Here is a 19,645-nt window from a genome sequence, read left to right as displayed (position 1 = left end):
ATGAGATTCCAACAATGTACGGAAATGACGCCAATCTGGTGCGCATTCACATGGACAAGACCTCATCACATACCTCACGATCGTCCCTCGCATTCTACAGGGAGATGGAGGAGGCAAGTGGTATACAGGTGATGCCTTTCAATGAGGTACAGTATGTGTTAAATCTCCAGACGCAAGTCCTATGGACTATTGTAGATTTGGATTGCTGAAGCGGGCTTTGGTAAAACGGCGTATGGCAACTGTGGAAACACTTTGGAAAGCTGTGGAAAGGGAATGGGACAAGATTTCCCTCCCAGTTCTTCAGAGAAGCTTATTACAGTGGAAATTACGCTGTCAGGCTATTGTTAGGAACCAAGGGAAACACATCGAGCACTTACGGACTTGGCGTCATGGATTCTTCTAAATTTTTAGGTAAGTCGAAATTGGCCAAATGACTGAACAACCTCTGTATATGCTTAACATTTTTGCTCTATGAAAATCACTATTAAAACCGGAAATAGTAATAAATCTCAACTAGTTCCGGTTTCGGTAGAGAATTGTGGACGTTGATGATATATTTGTTCCCTTGAAATACTGAATCGATTAAAAAAAGCTTTCGCAATTTGTTACCGTTTTTGCTCTATGCAGCTGAATTGCTGCTCTATTATGCTCTATTGAATCCGGAAATGGTTGATTTCTACCACGTCAAGTTTTAATGAGGAGTTAATGAAGGAGTTGGACTCTATTTTTGAGATGCCGAATCGACTGCATAAAAAAAAAAAAAAAAAAAAAACGCTTCTTCATGTCTTCTATCATTTTTGCTCTATGGAAACAAGCATTGAAACCACAAATACCAATCAGTTCCGTATACCATATCTGGTAGAGTGTTAAGAGTTGTGATGATACGTTGTCTTCAGATACTAAATCGATTACAGAAAACCACTTGTCACTGTTTACTACCGTTTATATTCTATAGTAATAAGCGTTGAAACCATAAAGAAAATACAGATTGATGCTACGTGAAAACCATGTTCTGAAACCTACCATGACTTGCCACAGAAGTAAATTTAATTACATTTTTTTAATTTCTAGATCATTAAGTTTTCCAATTGTGGAAAATATTCTTTCTTCATTGATTGATTTTTTAAAAGTAAATCTATATTATAAGTAGGGATTCACACATTTACAATACAGTTAATCAATGGTCTTGTCGTTTACCTCAAATAACCTTTAATAACAGATATGTTTTATGCGTTCTTGTTCTACCAGTAAATAACAATTAAAGAAAGCATTTTTAAAATTTACATATTTTTGCTCTAATTTGACTGACTGAACCCCAACTTTGATTGCTCATAACTAGGGAATCAAGAGTCTGCATACCATAGTCTTTCACTGTATATATATGTATATGTATATATATATATACATAAACGAAGTCCTCACTGACTAACTGACTGATCAACATCCAGTTTAAATTGCTTATTTAAGCTAGAAACTTGAAATTTAGTCAGTACATAGCGTTCATCATGTAAGCTAACATTCAGGATGGATTTTTGGAAATTCGACGGGGAAGGGGATGGGGTAGGAATTATCATAAGATGACTACATCTCGGAATCTCTTAAGGCTAGATTAATGAAATTTGGTATTTACGTTTCAGTGTTTCTTTATATTTCCCGTACAAGAGAAGAAAAAGGCGAAAAGAAAAAAAGGTTGGGATTCCAGTTGTTAAAATAATATGGACATATTCACAATCCCGTAAGATTAGAGACGTGAAATTTGGAATCGTAAGATTACAAACGTAAACTTTGGTATATATTTTGACATGAGTAGTTGTTCTACAAAGGAGGGAAAGAGATGAGAAGAAAAATGGGTGAGGGTTGTAATGGGGCGTTTACACTTACGAGGGAACCTATCCAAGTGCTACTCTGACTTCGAGTCGAGACTATGATCGTTGGATACCTTGTCCCAAAAGAACATAACACGAAAAGTGATACATCCTCGATCGCAACCGTTGCAGAGATATAAGCGTGAAAAGTTAGAAATTGAGCTCCATACTATACATTACAAAGTCAGCTTCCGGGTCAGATTTTTCGGAAACGGTCAGGTAAGGAAACGCAGCGAATACATATCAAATTAGTGTTGGGAGTCCACCACCTTTTGAATGAAAAAAAAATGTTGCCCCCGGGGCACTCGCAGGGTCCCAGGCGGGATCCAACTCAAAATTGGCAAATGGAACCGGGGGTCAAGTAGCATATTGTATGAAAGCTGTTGTTAAATAAAAGAAGATAGAACAAATTTCAACTCTCTATGATGACCCTGTGCAAACGGGCAACTGGTCAAAATGTCAATACAACCTACATCAGACAATATATGGCCACTCTTTTAAATCCGTTAAGTTGAGATTTGTTCTATCTTCTTTTATTTAACAATAGCTTTCATACAATATGTTACTTGACCCCCGGTTCCATTTGCCAATTTTGAGTTGGACCCCGCCTGGGACCCTGCGAGTGCCCCGGGGGCAACATTTTTTTCATTCAAAAGGTGGTGGGCTCCCAACACTAATTTTATATGTATTCTATTCGCTGCGTTTCCTTACCTGACCGTTTCCGAAAAATCTGACCCGGAAGTTGACTTTGTAATGTATAGTATGGAGCTCAATTTCTAACTTTTCACGCTTATATCTCTGCAACGGTTGCGATCGAGGATGTATCACTTTTCGTGTTATGTTCTTTTGGGACAAGGTATCCAACGACCATAGTCTCGACTCGAAGTCAGAGTTGCACTTGGATAGGTTCCCTCGTTAGTCGATTTGCGTTCGATTCAGTTGAATTGACGTCACTTTCAACTTAATCGACCGTGTAAACGGGAACTCAACTTAATCGTTTGTTGATCGAAGGCGACCAATCGACTGGCAACTGAATTGAAAGACGTTCTATTTTCTGTGGTTGAAATAATTGAACACATTCATCGATCTGATTCGGCCTAGTTGCTTCGATTTAGTGGCAAATACAACGAGTCGATTTAGCCGTGCGACTAAATCGACCAAGTGTAAACGCCCCATAAGAAGTCCATATTTTGGAATCTCTTAAGATTACATACATGGAATTTGATATTTGGACTTTTCATTTAAAATAAAGACATTTAAGCATTTTTAAAAATATTTGACCCAGGAGGGAAGAAAAAGGAATGAGTGGTTCCTAAGTTGCTCATACAAACTGCTCGAATTTCTTGCGAAGACTTCGAGTTCAGAGGAATTAGTGCCGTGCCGTAAGGGGGGAGCGGGGGCCACGGCCCCAGGCGCCGAAGCGAGGGGACGCAAAATTCGGGAGGAAAAAGAAAATAAAAGAAGGGGGAGTGTTACTAGTACGTACTTAAATCCTCTTTCTGCTTTAGGAGGTGGTCCTATAATGTTACTAATGTTAGGAAAATGCATATGCACATACATAAAATGGAAGGAAAAATGTAATAAAAATTGCTCAAAGTCAAGGAAAGGCACAGTTTATTTTTGAAAATATTCGTACAGTGCGCGCCAACCATGGTGGAGCTTTGCGACTGGTCTGTCGACCTCACTCATATGTACGGGGGGCACCGTCGTATACTCTCGCCCCGGGCGCTGATTTCCCACGGCACGGCGCTGAGAGGAATTCTATATGAAAGACGCAGAAAGAAGAATGCGAAATATTGTCAGTGTTTACGAGTAGAAATGCTTGTTCAGATAAAACTAGGATCTGGTGTTAATCAATACCTAAAAGGATGATAAACATTTTGGTACCGATATTAATTTGTGGCCACTGGCCAAACCAGTGACCAATTGGACAGTGGCCACCGGTTACTATTTGGTACCAAAGTATTTACCGTCCTCGTAGATATTGACCAACATCAATATCATCTCTCTATAACTTATGGTTCCCGAGCTATGGCTCCTTAAATATCTAGAAATTGGCCATTTTTTGCTAATGGAACGGGAACGGTGAGTCACAGAGAGACGATATTGTTGTTAATCAATACCTAAGAGGATGATAAACATTTTGGTACCGATATTAATTTGTGGCCACTGGCCAACTCGCCATTGGCCAAACCAGTGGCTAGTTGGACAGTGACCACCGGTTACTATTTGGTACCAAAATGTTTACCATCCTTTTAGATACTGATCAACACCAATATGATCTCTCTATGACTTACGGTTCCCGAGATATGGTTCCTTAAATCTTTGGAAATCGGCCATTTTTTGGCCAACATCTCCGGAACGGTAAGAGCGACGCCAAAAATTTAATCACTTTCCCTGATAGTTTTTGATTCTCTATCGAATGCAGGGTTCAATATTGAAAAAAAATCGCAAATAACAGACAGACGGATAGACAGACATAGAGAGTTCAGTAACGAACTTTTCAAGTTCGTTAAAAAGAGACATGATTAATTACACCGAAGTGTGAGCACATATTAAAGTATCCATTCGTAACTAAATGCCTAGCGTGTATGTCCTTTACGCATGGTTCCCAGTTACATCCCCAGTGGGATGTTCTTATAAAAACAATAGGAAGCAGTGGCGCAACCAGGATTTAATTTTGGGATGGACCAAGACTATCAAGTACAGTAGTCTGCAAATGACGTGCTGCACCATCTGATATGGAGAAGATTGAAAGTTTGAAATCTCCCCATTACAAGAAATTTAGTTATTCCTATCATTAACGGGGTCATGGTGGCTCAATGGGTAGAGTGCTAATCTCTGGTGCATGGGGTTTCCTGGTTCGATCTGCGGCCAAATAAGTTTGCGATGGATCCGTGTCCGTGGGTTTCCTCGAGGTATTCCCGTTTCCTTCCAATTTCTCATTCCACCAATTCTTCCATCATCATCCATTTGTTTTAATCGTCGTCTCCCTTAGCCTAAAGGGCATAAACGTAGGACGTTAAACTGATAAATTTCATTTCATTTCCCTATCATTAACACTCTAAAAGGTATTAAAATAAAAATTCAAATTCACAATTATTAAGACGATATTTCGCACGTGATGTCGCATGGCTCAATGCAGATTAAGAGCAGTCATAACACACGTTAGGCGTGTGTGTGTGTGTGTGTGAGAGAGAGAGAGAGAGAGAGAGAGAGTTTGCATATTTTTAAAGACACTGGACAAATGAGAAGGAATAATGATTGTTTGAAAATTTCACCAAAATGTGTCTGCAGCGATGCTGTACAAGATACGATTAATTTCGGAGGGTACCTGAGTCCCTAGCTCATAGCTGGTTGCGCCACTGATAGGAAGTAACCAATCAACAGCGCAGAAATTTGATTTGCTATTGATATATCTGAAAATGTTGAAAATATAGATCCTACCTTTTATCTGATTAAAAATTACGTAAGATTTCAATGCCGTTACCTCAAACGCATTTTCCTTTATACGCAATACGCTTGATCTCATGCTCATCTCAATCACAATTCAGCACTTTAATGTTGAGAGATTCCCTGAGTGAGTAGCAGACGATGCAAACTTTTTTTCTTTTGTCATTTTTTCTTCACAAAACTTTGCTCTCAAGTAGTTTGTATATTTAATATTGGTTTAGAAGATTTAGTAAAGAAAAATGTATTATTTATCTCATACGTGTACACACTAATGTATTCAATTTAATTCACCTTGGAACGGATTACTTGCGATATCTGCATGTAAAACGCAATCGCAGATGCTTTGCTAAGAGCACTTTCATTTGTTTTCCCATAATGCTTTACTGTAAACAGCTGGTGGTACCACTGGTATGGCAGCTTGTAAAATGGAAGTACGTCTGCTAAATGTGTTTACCAAAGGTTAGTACTTTATTTTTTGCGCATTTGTTTGGCAATTATTAAACGAAGATTTAAAATGTAAAATGCATTTGGAAGTGAAATTCAGTTTTACACAATAAACTTACTAGAAAGTACTGTGCTCCAATGATGATGTTTTGAGTGCGTATTTATATTTTTGTTGTCGAAAGAACAAAGCGTTCTGTGTTTAGGAGTGAGTTGTCAGCTGTGCACCAGAAGTGAGCTCGATTTTTTTTTTAATGTTACGGAATTTGTTATACGTTTTGACCATTAGTTTACAGACTTTTCACTTTGTGAATTTTTAATTCATGATTTGTGCATGTAAATATCTGATAACAAATGTAATAAGTAATTTGAACTCTTACACTATGAATAACATTTCTATACTAATTAATAACCATAAATTCAGAATTTGTTTTTTTCATGGTTTAATAACAGTCATGAAAAGTTCTCGTATTTGGAATGGTTCATCAATTTAGTGTGTTATTTATGATAATTATCAGTTATCTCTTTAGTTGACTTTCCTAACATAAATAGTTAAGTGTTTGTATGAGTAAGACTCATTGAATTCGATTGTTCTCTTCTTTAATTTACTGTACTTTCAAACGTATTTGGATAACGTAGCTTAGTAATAAATTTAGTGCATGTAACACACATCCTTGGATATTGTTTAGATTTGGGGGGCCAGGTGTTTAACGTACTTTTTTTTTTTTTTTTTATATTCTATTCACATTCGAATAGATTAGGTTAATAACATTTAATTCAGACAGTATTAACGAGCGAGCGTTAGCGAGTGAAGGCGGGTTATAGCCCCGCACTGCACGTTGTTTTCCTTCTTCGTTAGTGTTGGCTCCCCATTAGTAAACAGTTACCATATCCTTTTCCATTCTTATTTTCGAATACGTAACAACAGAAGAGGGAAGGAGGGACCATAGCTCACATCTTGTTACTCTGTTTCCTAGGTTGAGAGAAATTTAGAAATTGCACAGTTATGGAGAGAAGGAAATAGCAAATGTCGTGTAAGATCTTTATATATATAATATATGCTAATTTCGTCTCAAGTGCTACAAATATTGTCCGGTACCCGTTTTGTGCAAATTGTCAGTCAGATATATTGTTCCAAACTAAGAATAGACTTACCAATACGTTTTACTATGAAAATCCTAGTGTATTTTGCATAAAATCAAACTTCTGTTGTATTAGTGGCTTTAAATTTTTTCTATGTATGTTTCCATGGGAGCATTTGTTTCATAACTCTTGTGAATGTAGAAGCTCGAGAGGACGGAGCATGTGGGTAGCACAAAGGATGTGTACTCCGAAGACGCAGGGTCTGGTGCTGGTTTAGGTATTTATTACTTACAGTAGAATGGGTTGACGAGAGTAGCTTGTTCAAGTTGATGCTGTTCTTGTGAAGAATTCTGTGGAAGAGGTCCATGTTATTTTACTTATAGGTAGGTCAATGTCGCTTTCTTATAGTGTTCGTGAAATAATATATTTTACGGCTGTAATTTTTAGATTTTGACAATCCTTTTTTTAATCTGGGATCTATTTCTCAGAATTACTAATCTTGTTATATGTTTTTGCAAGTTGTAAAATATCATGTAGTAAAAATACTAGAATTTCTAAATACTAATTCTGATACGTTTAATTTGTGATTTTATGATATAGCTATACAATTGTAAAATATTTGATTTAGAAAAGTTTTACATAGTTTTGAAAAATAGACCCCTTAATCGGTTCTTTGCCCTGCTGTCATCTTGCTCCCTCTTAGAAGTTAAATAGGTGGTGTAGTCGTTATTGATGTCAACGGTTGTACCTACTCGAGAATACCACGGGCTATAATTAGTTCTGTAGGAGATTACGAATGCAATGCTACTTTCACAATATAGAACCTAGCCTGGTGATGTGTTAGAGGTAATTTTTGATGTCTTGTAAATGATTTTAACTCCTATGAGAGATTTTGAAGGCAACTATCGTTAGTGATCAGTAGAGCAACCCGCATTATACTTTATTTTTTGTTTAATTATGCTTTATTTTTACATTAAATATTCGAAATATCTTGATCTATTTATTAATATTTTATGCAACCAGTTGATTTCATATTTAATGAACTTTCTACTTAATGCACTGCAAAGAGATATGCTTTACTCGAGTCAGTTTTTTAATTACTTGTGTGCACCTTAGAAGTGCATATATACAGAAAGGAAAAGTAAAAGATGCCACCAAAAAGTACAGAAAGTGCTCAAGTTCAAGAGGTACACATAACAATATAGTGTGGAGTTCTTGTGTACTATTCATGTTGGCGGAAAGTTTTCTTTTTTTTTCACATCAAAGGATTACACCGAAAAGTTTACAGAAATAAGAATTAGCTTTTCATTGTTGCATTGTTATGTTCTCAATGATTTTGCATTATAAATATTTGTTTTAAAAAATATTAATACAATATGTGAAACTTGCAGTTAAACAGAATTTTCCAAGAATTGCTCTATATATTTTAAATTATGCTTTATTATACTCGTAAAATTAGGTTATTCTGGACCTTTTGACAACCACAATCATGTTCAAGGTACCAACCATATGTGTAAATTGCTGTTATGCTTTTTATCCTTTTGGGTTGCCCTAGTGATCAGTATCATATAGCTAGACAATAGTTAATGTGAATTGAATAGCTCTCCATGAACACTTGACTTCGTTATGCGTATTTCTTGTACACTGGTGAAGATACTTGCCTCTGGTATAAACTGGAGTAGTGGTTTGAATCATGCTTTAAACACTTAATAGTCTCGATGTTGAAAAGGAACGTGAAGCTCGGACTAAGTAATCTTGGCTTCGTTCATGAGAGTGATATATCATACACTATTCCTGAGGTGCTTGTGAGTGATTATGGGGATCTTTGTTCGTATTTCATAAAGACGATTTTCTGTTAGGTTGCCTTGGTTCAATTGCACTTCTAGTAATACCGGTATTAAAGAAAGTGTAAATTGTGAGATACTAGTTGTAATAAAATCTTCATGCACCATATTATATTTTGCCATTGTTATTGTTCGCAATATGTTATTCTAAATCGTTTTTCCAGTCGGCTGGGATAGACTTTTCGAGTCGCTGTCCTCCACCTGGGTCTTGTTCACTACACCATATCGTTCTTCACAGAATCTCCCCACTTCTTTGATCAGCCTCACGCTCGTTTCCCATTCAGTTCTGTAGCATCCACCGGTGAGCTACGTTTTACTGAAGTTTTCTTACGTGCCCGAACTATCTCACTCTACTTTCTTGCAGTTCTTCTACTACTGGATCATTTCAATCTTAATTCTGTTCTTCTGTCCTCTTCGTCGTTCAACATTCCGCTCCGTATAATTTGTCAGGTCTTACTACAGTTTTATAAACTTTTCCTTTAAGACGTATTAGTACCCTGCAGCCACGCAGTACGCTTCTCTCCACGTTGTCCAACGCTGCTAATTCTGCTGTTTACATCGTTTATTCCTGCATTTTTATGTAGATTGGAGCTCTATTGTGGCTAAGCGCTTAGAGTATGCACCTTTGGCGTGGGAGACCTGAGTTCGATTCCTGGCTGTAGCTCATGTGGTCCAGATACCACGTCCACGTCTCGCTGTGTAAAGGGAGCTAAACTCAAAATTAAATCAAATCCTGTAGTATTGATCCCAAGTACTTGAATTTCTTTGTCCACTGATATTCATGTATTTTTAATTACATTTCTGTTGAACTAGGAATGTAGATATTTTGTCTTAGTTTTACTAATTTTAAGCCTTTTGCTCTCCAGGTATCGTAATTTCTCTTCCTGTACTGCTTTGTTCTCACTCACCAGGGCGATGTCGTCCACAAATGGCATATTCCAAGGTGGTAAATCTAGGATATTCTTTGTAAGCTCGTCCGCCGCAACTGCAAAATGGCATAGACCACCACTAGATCACTGATGAAGTCCCACTTTCACTGTGAACTCTGCTGTTATTCCACACGCGCTTGTCACTCGTCCGACATCCATTATACATATCTTGAATTATACAGATGTATGTGTTCGGAACATACTTCTTCAGTGCCCACCAAATAAGATCTCGCGGTACTCTATCATACGCTTTCTCTAGGTTGATGATTGGTATTCTCTGTACTTTTCCATTAACATCTAGGTGCAAATATTGCATCCGCCATCAATCGTCCTGGGATGAATCCAAATTGGTTCTCTCTTATTTCGATCTCTTTCTTCTATCTTGCTTCTGTCACTCTCCCATAACTCCATTACATGGGTTATAAGTTTTGTTCCCTTGTAGATGCCAATCTTGCACATCGCCTTTGTTTTTTAAAAAAGCAACCGGTACAGCGTAGTTGCTTCTCCATTCTTTGGCATATATCCTGCTAAAAAGACTAGTAAACCATTGCACTGTTGGAGAACTTATCTAACATAAATCCTGCAAAACGGAAGTGGTATGCTGTGGAACTCTTTCATTATCCCGTAAGTCCTTAAATGGAAACATTTTGATTGGCATCATTGATTGTACTTCTTGAAACCTTGAAAACTGTGTGAAAATACTGTGGCTCCCCGTAGCCTAGTTGCTGACATTCTCGCCTAGCCTTATGTGGGGTTCGAGCTTCGATTCCTGATGGGGACACTTGGTCGTAAAGGTGTAACAGTTTTCTCAGGCCAACCATCTTGAGTGAGATTTTTCATCGTTCACACTAGATAAATGCCGTGATATTTATATAACATACGGGTCCCAGACTGCTTTCTTTCTTTCCCTGGACAGTGTGTTCGCCGAGAGACGTCATCCCCCATACGTGGATTTAAGGCCATAGATGCCAGTGATGCCTAGAAATATGTATGTGTGAATAAATAAGTAATTGTGTAAAAACTGTAACGAACGAGTTAAAGAAAGAGTGCGAGCATACGTTCTTACTCGTTATTTAAATATAATAGTTCAACTTCCCTTGTACACCACACTGCTGGACCGTTGGAACATAAGGAAAATGTTACGAAAATTGACTAATGAAAATATTCTGCAATGTAAATACAGCCTTGTTTTTATAACATATTAGAAGGACCGTTACTGTAATCATTTAAGAAAGTGTTTGAAGTGCTTGAATTATTTGTATCGTATTGATACAGTTGCTGCTAAAAGGCGATACCTCTTATATGTTATGTCTACAAATTCACATAAATAAGATAATTTGAATAAATATCTGTATAACTGAGAGAAGACAGTATTTTCTCCAAGTACATAAAAGAATTAAGTTATTTATGTAAAGGGAAGAATCTGTCGTCTGTACAAATGTGCGTGATTGATAATATCACTGTCTAAGGATTATGAATCAGTGGATTATTTTCAGATTTTCCTCCGATAACGTTATTAAGAATGATAATTGTTCATACAAATTAAGAAGTTTCGCATTGTTTCTTAAACAATCTTTTAAGGATACGTATGATGCCCCAGTGATAGAGCTATTATCTTCAGTGGAAGGCCACAGGTTTGGTTCGAGAAAATTTAAATATTTGGGACGAAATAGTTCAGAGTATTTATTAATTTTCAGTGCAGCATCTACTAATTTTCTCATGAGTACGTACTTGTCTATTATTATTATTATTATTATTATTATTATTATTATTATTATTATTATTATTATTATTATTATTACTACTACTACTACTACTACTACTACTATTATTGGTTCTGTCTTTGATTGTGGTAATATTAGGTCCACTACAATCGGATGTGAACTATATCCGTATCTTGGATCTCTTGATGTGATTTTTTCTTCTACTTTGCCATTAAAATTAATTTTATCTGTTTATTAATTGTGATGTAGATCGTACGTTGCGAGTAGTATCACTGGGATTTCACAGAGAGATAAAGTACGAAATAGTTTTGTAGTAGTCGAAGACAAACAGTTTACACAGGTCAGAGGCCATGCGTACACTGTCACTCCAATTGAATAGATATTTTGCAATTGTATGAGATAGTGTTGCTGATGTTCACGTGCCAATCTTGTTAAATTATGGTTTTCATGTTATGGAAGACTTTGTATGAATTCGACATTGTTGATAGTCCATGTTATATGAAATGTATGTCAGTTGATATCTTTTAATGGTCCAAAACGTTGGCTGTTTGCCAGCTCATTAATGTAATTAATCAAAGACAACGAGAGAACTAAATCTATTGGGGATGCCTTATTTTATTATTGTTACAGCACACAAAATTTTCGCTTCTCTTTAAGCTTTGCTTACTGCAAGTAAAGACTGAGCATCTGAAATTTTCATCGAAGATTAAAAAGAATACCATGCTTCTACGGTTTACTTGTCGATGGACTAATCTCTCGTGAGTGACGATAATTTTATAACACATACAAAACTTATTGCGTAAATAATATGTCGTGCGCGAATCGCTTAGTGTTGTTGTTATGATTCTGTCGTGTCGATCTACTGAAAGACTTCTTTCTCAAACCCTTCCCAACTAAGACTTCGTACTCCGCATGTACCGTATTTTGTATTCTAGTCACATGTCTCATCAGTGTTGTACATCTTGGTCTAATTATTTGCGCTTCATTTGGTGTCTAGAACGTATTACAGATATTCAAGTTGGGGCTGCGGTTACTTAGTGGTGGAATGCTCACTTCAGTCCCAACTCACAAATGGGCTTTGTGGAGGTCAAATACCGAGTGTGTGAGTTCCTTCGGGGTTTTCCGTTTCCTTCCAGGGAGTTGACGCTGCATATTTGTTGAATGATGGTATCTTGAACCCAAGTTTTGGAAGGCTATAAACTCAGTAGTCAGATACATATATATGTTATTCCAGTTTCCCGAACGTGATCGAAAGTTACTACAAACGGATCAGTGTGAATATATACTGCAGTGTCTAAGAGATTTTCTTCTTGAGAATTTTTTTTAAGTTGTTTGAGAAAAGGGAATTATATACTTCATGAAGAAGTTTACATCATCGTCAAGAGTTCGTTAGATCGCATCGTAAATGTTAAATAATAATAATAAGTTTACAGAGGCTGGTCCATTTCCATCCGAACAAATTACATTATTGCTTTCTTAAGATATTTCACTCCACCACCATGTATGATACTCATGTAAGGCCGTCGGTATGGACCATTACACATTGCAGTTTCCACTGCAGCAGACTTCGTTACAATTGTACCGGGGTATATTGTGTCACTCCTACTTGCAGGCTTTCCAGAGGCCACTTATCGTGAGAACCCGAGTAGTAAAATTTTCCCAAAATCAGTAATCTGTGGAACAAGCAACTGGACTCTTATAAGGATATCTTCTAAGAACAGCATGGATATCAGTTGCAGTTCGGTGTTTTGGCCATATGACTTGAAGTTTTGCTCCTGTGCAGTTCCACGCGAAATATGTCGTCGCCATACAATGCTCGTATTTTATTCTGAGTAAACTGAGAATAGGTCAAGCTCTTGGTAATAAGCAGCATTGATTTTGTCCATTTTTTCGACCTTACGAATCTTGAACTTCCTTTGTTGCAAAACCCAATAACAGCTATAAAACCTGTCGAGAAACTTTCTTTGCGTTGACACACAAAGTTACATTGTTCATTTTCGTGAACATCTCTGTAGGTAGAAACCCAGACTTTTCCACAGTCACTTAGATAGTTCTATGCTTCGTCTTTTCTCACAACAAACTTTCAGCGGTCACCATGTAGGTGGCGCTAATATAGTTTTCTGCCTTGCTTTTTCGTTCCACGTTATGCTATGGTGCTAACACATTATACTGGCTGTGCGGACAATAAACTTTGCAGCCTTAGTTTATGGTGATTACACGATTCGCTGTTGATTGTTCCACATGTAATATTTGTGGTAATGAATTCTGAGACCGCTGTATTTTGGGTCTTTATTAGCACAAGTCTTGTGAGTTTTACTGATGTTCTTTTCGAATGTGATTTCGTTGATGATGCTGATTGTAGAGAAGGCTGTTGTGCATAACGTTTAAACCGTGATTCGTCTTCGCAAAGCCATTATTCCGACACTGTCCTACTATACGAGATATGCTAAAGTTAGTTGGAAAGAGTTATGACGTACCCTCAAAAGCGATTATTTCCGGAAGCATTTTATCCACTACACCGTTGTTCTGATGCACTACAAATTAGGGACTGTTACATGTCTGCGTGCAGGTTGGCTGTTCTCTGAAACTCGGTTTGATAGGTGTTGTTGTCTACAACTTGTTTGATAAACCTCTGTAGTTCAAAGTATGTTGAACTTATTCAGACAAAATTTCCAAGTTTATATCAAGAGTTAAATAATACTTATCTGGAAGTAAGATTTAAAAAAAAAATGTATAGTGAAACACGATTTATTTTCTTGCATGGAATGAGAAGATTTTATCAGGAAGCCTCAGGTCGCTTTAACATTTCTTTTATTATTATTATTATTATTATTATTATTATTATTATTATTATTATTATTATTATTATTATTATTATTATTATTATTATTTAATCTGTTTCTATGAGAGTAATGTTTGTTATCAATATGTTATGCTACTTTCTACTTGAAAATATGGAAGTGAAACATGTAGTTGTACGTAATCTCCACAATTTATAACTGGAATTAGGCCGAGGTATTCTGTAGATCGTATATTTTTATTAAAAACATATTCTGGTCGTTCAGCCATTTCATGTTAATATTTTAATCTATATTCTATTTAGTTTCTTCGTTTCTTTTTCAGATTCAAATTGCCATACTAATGGCAAGGGAAAACAACACCTATGAAACATCTGAATTTTAGATTTTGAAAATTGTGCGGTGTGTGGGCACGGGTAATCAAGATGTTGTACATATTTCATGTTGATACGGGTACAATGCTAACATTCGATATGAATTTAGCATTGGAGAGGTTAGTACAATATCTTTACAATTTATTCTGTGTAAATATTGTGTTAAAAGTATGAGCTAAAATATTTATACTCTCGAAAAAGGATTATGATTATTATACGAGGTGTCTGTAGTCCATTTAGTATATAAATTTCACTGTTTTTCTATAAAGTTGAGCCAAGCTATAAGCAAAGACTGCAAGCTTACAATAATAGAATTTCAATGCAGACAAGAAAAATATATGTATAGAGGGCGCACCGAGGCAACAAAATCATAATGAGTCGTCCTTTAATATTCTGTATGGTATTTTGATGAACAGAGTATTTCCGTTACTCTTCAATCTTTTTCGAGGAACGTATATGGTATAGAGAAACTCTTTACAGATGAATACTACTAATAATGGCAAAAAAAAAAAAAAAAAAAAAAAAAAAAAAAAAAAAAAAAAAAAAACTATTTACATGTGTTTGAACAAATATGTTCTTCTAGCACTACGGCGCGAAATGAGTCCTGTTTACATAAAAACATTTTCTCACCTATGCACATTCAGCTTGCTGAAAAAAAAAAACGTATGATCTTCTCTTTGGAATTTTGTTGTTATTATCGTCTGTTCATTTTGGAAAGTCTATGTTTAAATAATCTTTTGCAGAATTACTTAATACCAATTATTCTTGTAGGTATCTACAACATAAGCAAATTATAATAGCCATTATGGGGTTTCCAGTGCAGGTTTTCACATTGTAGATATGCTAAGCAGTTGCACCGTTTATGTCTGTCCAGAGATCTCGTGTCCGAGTTTAATTTTGAGACTTTTGAAGTGTTGTCGCCTGAGAGTTTCGAAGAGTCTCAGGCTTGTTCGAAGAGTTGTTGTTGGAGCATCATTATACTTAGCAGCACAATCATGTTTTTAGTGTGTCTCTTAATTAAAAAAAAAAAAAATTAATTATCACAATTTTATCAAACTCCAGAATTAAAGAAGTCTACTTCATTCCATAAACAAGAGGCACTTAATACTTCTAGTCGAACAGAGGAATCAAAATTAAGCGTCTACGTGGGTACTTTGGACAGAAGCTAGAATAACATCATTGATACCTCTAGAGCTCTTACAAACAGAAAAATAAAATTTAAAAAAATAGCAGGATATCTATATTGTAAAAACCCATGCTGGAAACTATGACTTATTGTGTTTTATATGCTATAATTTATTAATGTAAATAACTAATAATCCGTGATATTAATTTCCATTGATACTTTTTTTACTTCATATGTCTTCAAACTGCTGCCAGGGAATGCAGCGAAAATTCAACTGTTGATTATTGTTCAGTTGAACACAATAGACACAAATAAGGTGACTGGTATTTTTACTCATTATCAATGTTTTGCATCGTGTAACTTCTTTATATTACTAATTTTATTATTATTACGAGGGTCATACTGAAAGTCATAAACAACATTTTTTCACAACTGTAATCTTTATTTGTAAGTCAAACCAAATATATCATCTCAATCTACATTCTACAGATCTTTCTTTCACTTTTCCACATAGTGTCCGTTTTTTGCACACATTTTCCCCATCGTTCTGCAAGTTTAAAAACACCCTTGCGATAGAATTCCGTTCCAGCTGTCCGTAGACACTGACGCACTGCTTGCCGAATATCCTCCAATGTCTAGTAGCGATGGCCTCGCATCTGTTCCTTCACAAAACAGAAAAGATGGTAGTCGCAGGGTGCCATGTCAGGGCTGTAGGAAGGATGTGGAAAAATGATTCCCACCCAAATCTGATCTGCTCCATAGTCGCACGTGCAGTATGCGAACGCGCATTATCCTGTTAAAGAATAATCTTTTCAGGACGTTTATCACGCAAGACACGACGGAGCTTCAAAAGTGTCTGGATTTAGCGGTCAGAATTTATGGTTTGTTCAGACTCAAAAAAGTCAATCAGAATGCAACCCTGTGCATCCCAGAAGACGCTTCCCATAACTTTTCCCGATTGCACTGTCTTCGCTTTCTTCTTCGGTGGCGGATTCAAGTGATGCCATTCCATACTCTGTCGTTTTGTTTCAGGTTCATAATAATGGAACCAGCTCTTCATTTCCAGTCACAATGCTCGTCAAAAAGTCATCACCTTCATGTCGAAATCTCTGAACAAGGATCTCTGACGTTTGTTGTCCTCGGTTAATAAACATGGGATCCAACGGGCACAGACCTTCCGATAACCTAAGCTGTGAATCATTTCTTGCACCGCACTATGTCCAACATCAAGTTTTGCAGCATTTCATTCACAGTGATACGCCTATCTCCCCTAATCAACTCATCAACCCTTACCTTGTTGCGTTCCTGGAGGCACTTCGAGAGCACCCGCTGCGAGGCTCATCTTCGATACTCGTGTTTCCATCCTTAAAATGTTTCACACACTTCCTAACAGTGCTGGCACACATTTCCATAGGGGCGCCGCAGTGTGCGGTGAATTTCAGAAGCAGATTGTTCCTCTTTAACAAGGAATTCAATCACAGCATGCTGTCGAAACGAAACATCGCTACCCCTCATTTTGGAAATCCTGCCTGTGGTTACGTGCTAGTAACAAACAGCATCAACGTCTGGATAGAAAGAAAGGTAGGTCTGTAGATTGAGATATACTTGATTTCACACGTGAAAAGATGTTGCTCATGACTTGCAGTATGCCTCTCGTAGTATTATTAAAGGAAAGCGAATCATTAAATTTGAACAGTATTATTGTTGAAAATCAGAGTAAAAAACTGCGAAACTGAATTGGGTCTCATACCCAAGTCGTCCCCTTATCATGCCTGGGCGCTGACCAATGGCTGTTAACCCAGTCCTCTTTGTTAACAGCCACTATCTTTCACTCTTGAAGTCGATGCTCATAACTTAATTTGAAATCTCTTCTATGGTTGATTTCTCCAAGTTCTCACATAGTACCTAGGTATTGTGTTAGATTCCAAAATTCCAGAATGTCAACATGTTAACACTTTTTTTACTGTTTTTCTATTTGCAGCGTAACTCAGCTGAAGGAGGTGATAGCACGAGCATGTCAGATTCCAGCTGATAAGCAGGTATTACTTGTGAGCGGGGGTGAAAGTTTGGAACCCTCAGCCCGTGTGTGTAGTTACTCGGCTGGAACTGATACCAATCCCATATTTCTCTTCAGCAAAAGTCAAATCGAAAGCCTCAGCCCTCCATTTCCCAGCATCGATTATGGCTCAGGTAACGATCTTTCTTTTAAATTTTAGTTCATTTTTTAATAATTATAACAACATAATGCAAAGCATGATCAAATGAAGTATTCCTGAAAAACGTCCAAAACATACATGCTATTATAAGCCGACTAGATAGAAAACTTCATCTGCGAAGGTATCAATAGGAGCGCAGCATCCCTTCCAATCTCTTTCTTCAACTTAACATAATATGATCAGAGTTACTATTTTCAAGAATTTCTTTGCTCGTTTAACAGAAGTTTTTAAGTTTCATTTTGACAAAAATTAAGTTTGTTTGCATGTGAGTTCTCATCTGCGATATACTAATGAATTATCTTGAAGATATAGTATAATGGTTATAGTTGATTAGTTTGAGAAATAAAAGTTACAGAACGAGTAATTGGCTAAAACAGATTATAACAACATGGAAATTGGAGTATGTGAGTAACTGTTTTCTTATTAAAGATATACATATGTATACAGCATACGAAATATGAAGGGAGACCTACATTTTGTTTTTAAACAAACTCCAGGTCATTACTCAGCCTTGTTCTCGAGTTCAGGCTTCTGATTGTTATACTAAGCGAAACTGTCAAGTGGCTCACGCGCTCAGAAATGAGTAATCTGCCACTGGACTCACAAAATAATGAGTTAAATATATTTAGCACAATACTAACCTTATGTGTATAGTAATGATGAGTAATTTCTATTTTTATACTTTTCATCAATATTTTTCGCGTGAATCTCGAACTCTCTTTATGTACACTATGATTCCTATTCTGATTATCCTGTTGCTATCATCAGCTAGACACTTAGTTTAAGAACGTTGGCTTCCGAAAATTTTAATATATTATTCACTTTAGTCCTTTTGAAAGAAAACGATGATTCCAAAGTCATTATACCCTGGCCGGTGAACGATGGTTTCTGACAGCTTTGCACAAGGCCACGGCGAGCGAGCAGAAGAAGCAGGTCAACCAACCTTAGGCTCAGAACCTGTCGCGTCTTCATGGTAACCACCGTATATTGCCAAACTTTCACTCACCCCCTTCCTCCATTTTGCCGACCCTTCAGATAGGTTCCTTTGTTGTTGTTTTTTATTTATTTATTTTTAGAACTTTCCCTTGGGCGTGTTGTGTGAATATTGTGTGGGTGAGTTATTTTTTGTTCTTGATTCGTATATTTCTGGATATGCAGGGTCGTCGTAAATTCGATAATAAATTAATTTAAGTGAAACCAGGGAAATTCGCCCGCTGGATTCGACACTAGGACATATAAAGTTAAGACGACAATTATTTCTATGGGTTTTCCGAGGTTTCTCTGGTATGACTTCGAACCATTTTCACACCGTATCAATAATAATTTCATTATTTTCTCGCGATTATCTTTGTCTTCTTTAACCATAGCGCATATTCGTGGACCACTTACATCAATCCATGAAATAAATATAACAAAACAAACGGGCTTTGAGATTTCGTGTTCCATGTTTCTAATTTTTACAAGTGAAGAACAAAATATAAGGAAAATAATATAGATTACTCAAATAATTCGTAGTTCCATAAGTATTGTTTCACCTGTGATATGTTTACTGGTTGACACACGTGAGTTTTCTGAACACACGAGTTAACTTTTAAATTAACAAACGAACTGATATGGAAGTACAGTAATGATACCAAATTTGTTTCGATTGGCCGATTACTGAATGAGTACAGATGTTCGTGTCATGACGCGTAATATGAGTAATATTGTTCTAGCGAATGAAGCAGTGTAATGTAAGGTACTCTAAACGAACGAAACTTAAAGAGCCAAACTCTTGAAACATTTGCATTTA

At 36.6% G+C, this 19,645-nt stretch overlaps 1 protein-coding gene across 5 annotated transcripts in view; it reads left to right on the top strand.

Annotated features, from left to right (window-relative positions):
• Positions 1 to 5,625: 5,625 nt before the first annotated feature.
• Atg17 (autophagy-related 17) overlaps positions 5,626 to 19,645 on the top strand; it is a 93,982-nt gene continuing 79,962 nt past the window's right edge. For 3 of the 5 annotated variants that reach the window (XM_081743628.1, XM_081743621.1, XM_081743602.1), the window contains exons 1-3: positions 5,626 to 5,777; positions 14,463 to 14,630; positions 17,619 to 17,827. In XM_081743628.1, coding sequence (XP_081599754.1) covers positions 14,563 to 14,630; positions 17,619 to 17,827 — 277 coding nt within the window. In that variant the 5' untranslated portion in view covers positions 5,626 to 5,777; positions 14,463 to 14,562. Of the gene's footprint in view, positions 5,778 to 5,861; positions 5,993 to 7,043; positions 7,226 to 14,462; positions 14,631 to 17,618; positions 17,828 to 19,645 lie in introns of those variants that run through there. The other 2 variants (XM_081743613.1, XM_081743606.1) reach the window with 2 other exon arrangements.

Source organism: Thermobia domestica, chromosome 2 (assembly GCF_964235325.1).
Source record: "Thermobia domestica chromosome 2, izTheDome1.hap1.1, whole genome shotgun sequence".
In the NCBI taxonomy this organism is placed as follows: domain Eukaryota; kingdom Metazoa; phylum Arthropoda; class Insecta; order Zygentoma; family Lepismatidae; genus Thermobia; species Thermobia domestica.
Note: the sequence above shows the minus strand (reverse complement) of the source record. Positions and strands in the feature narration are given on the sequence as shown.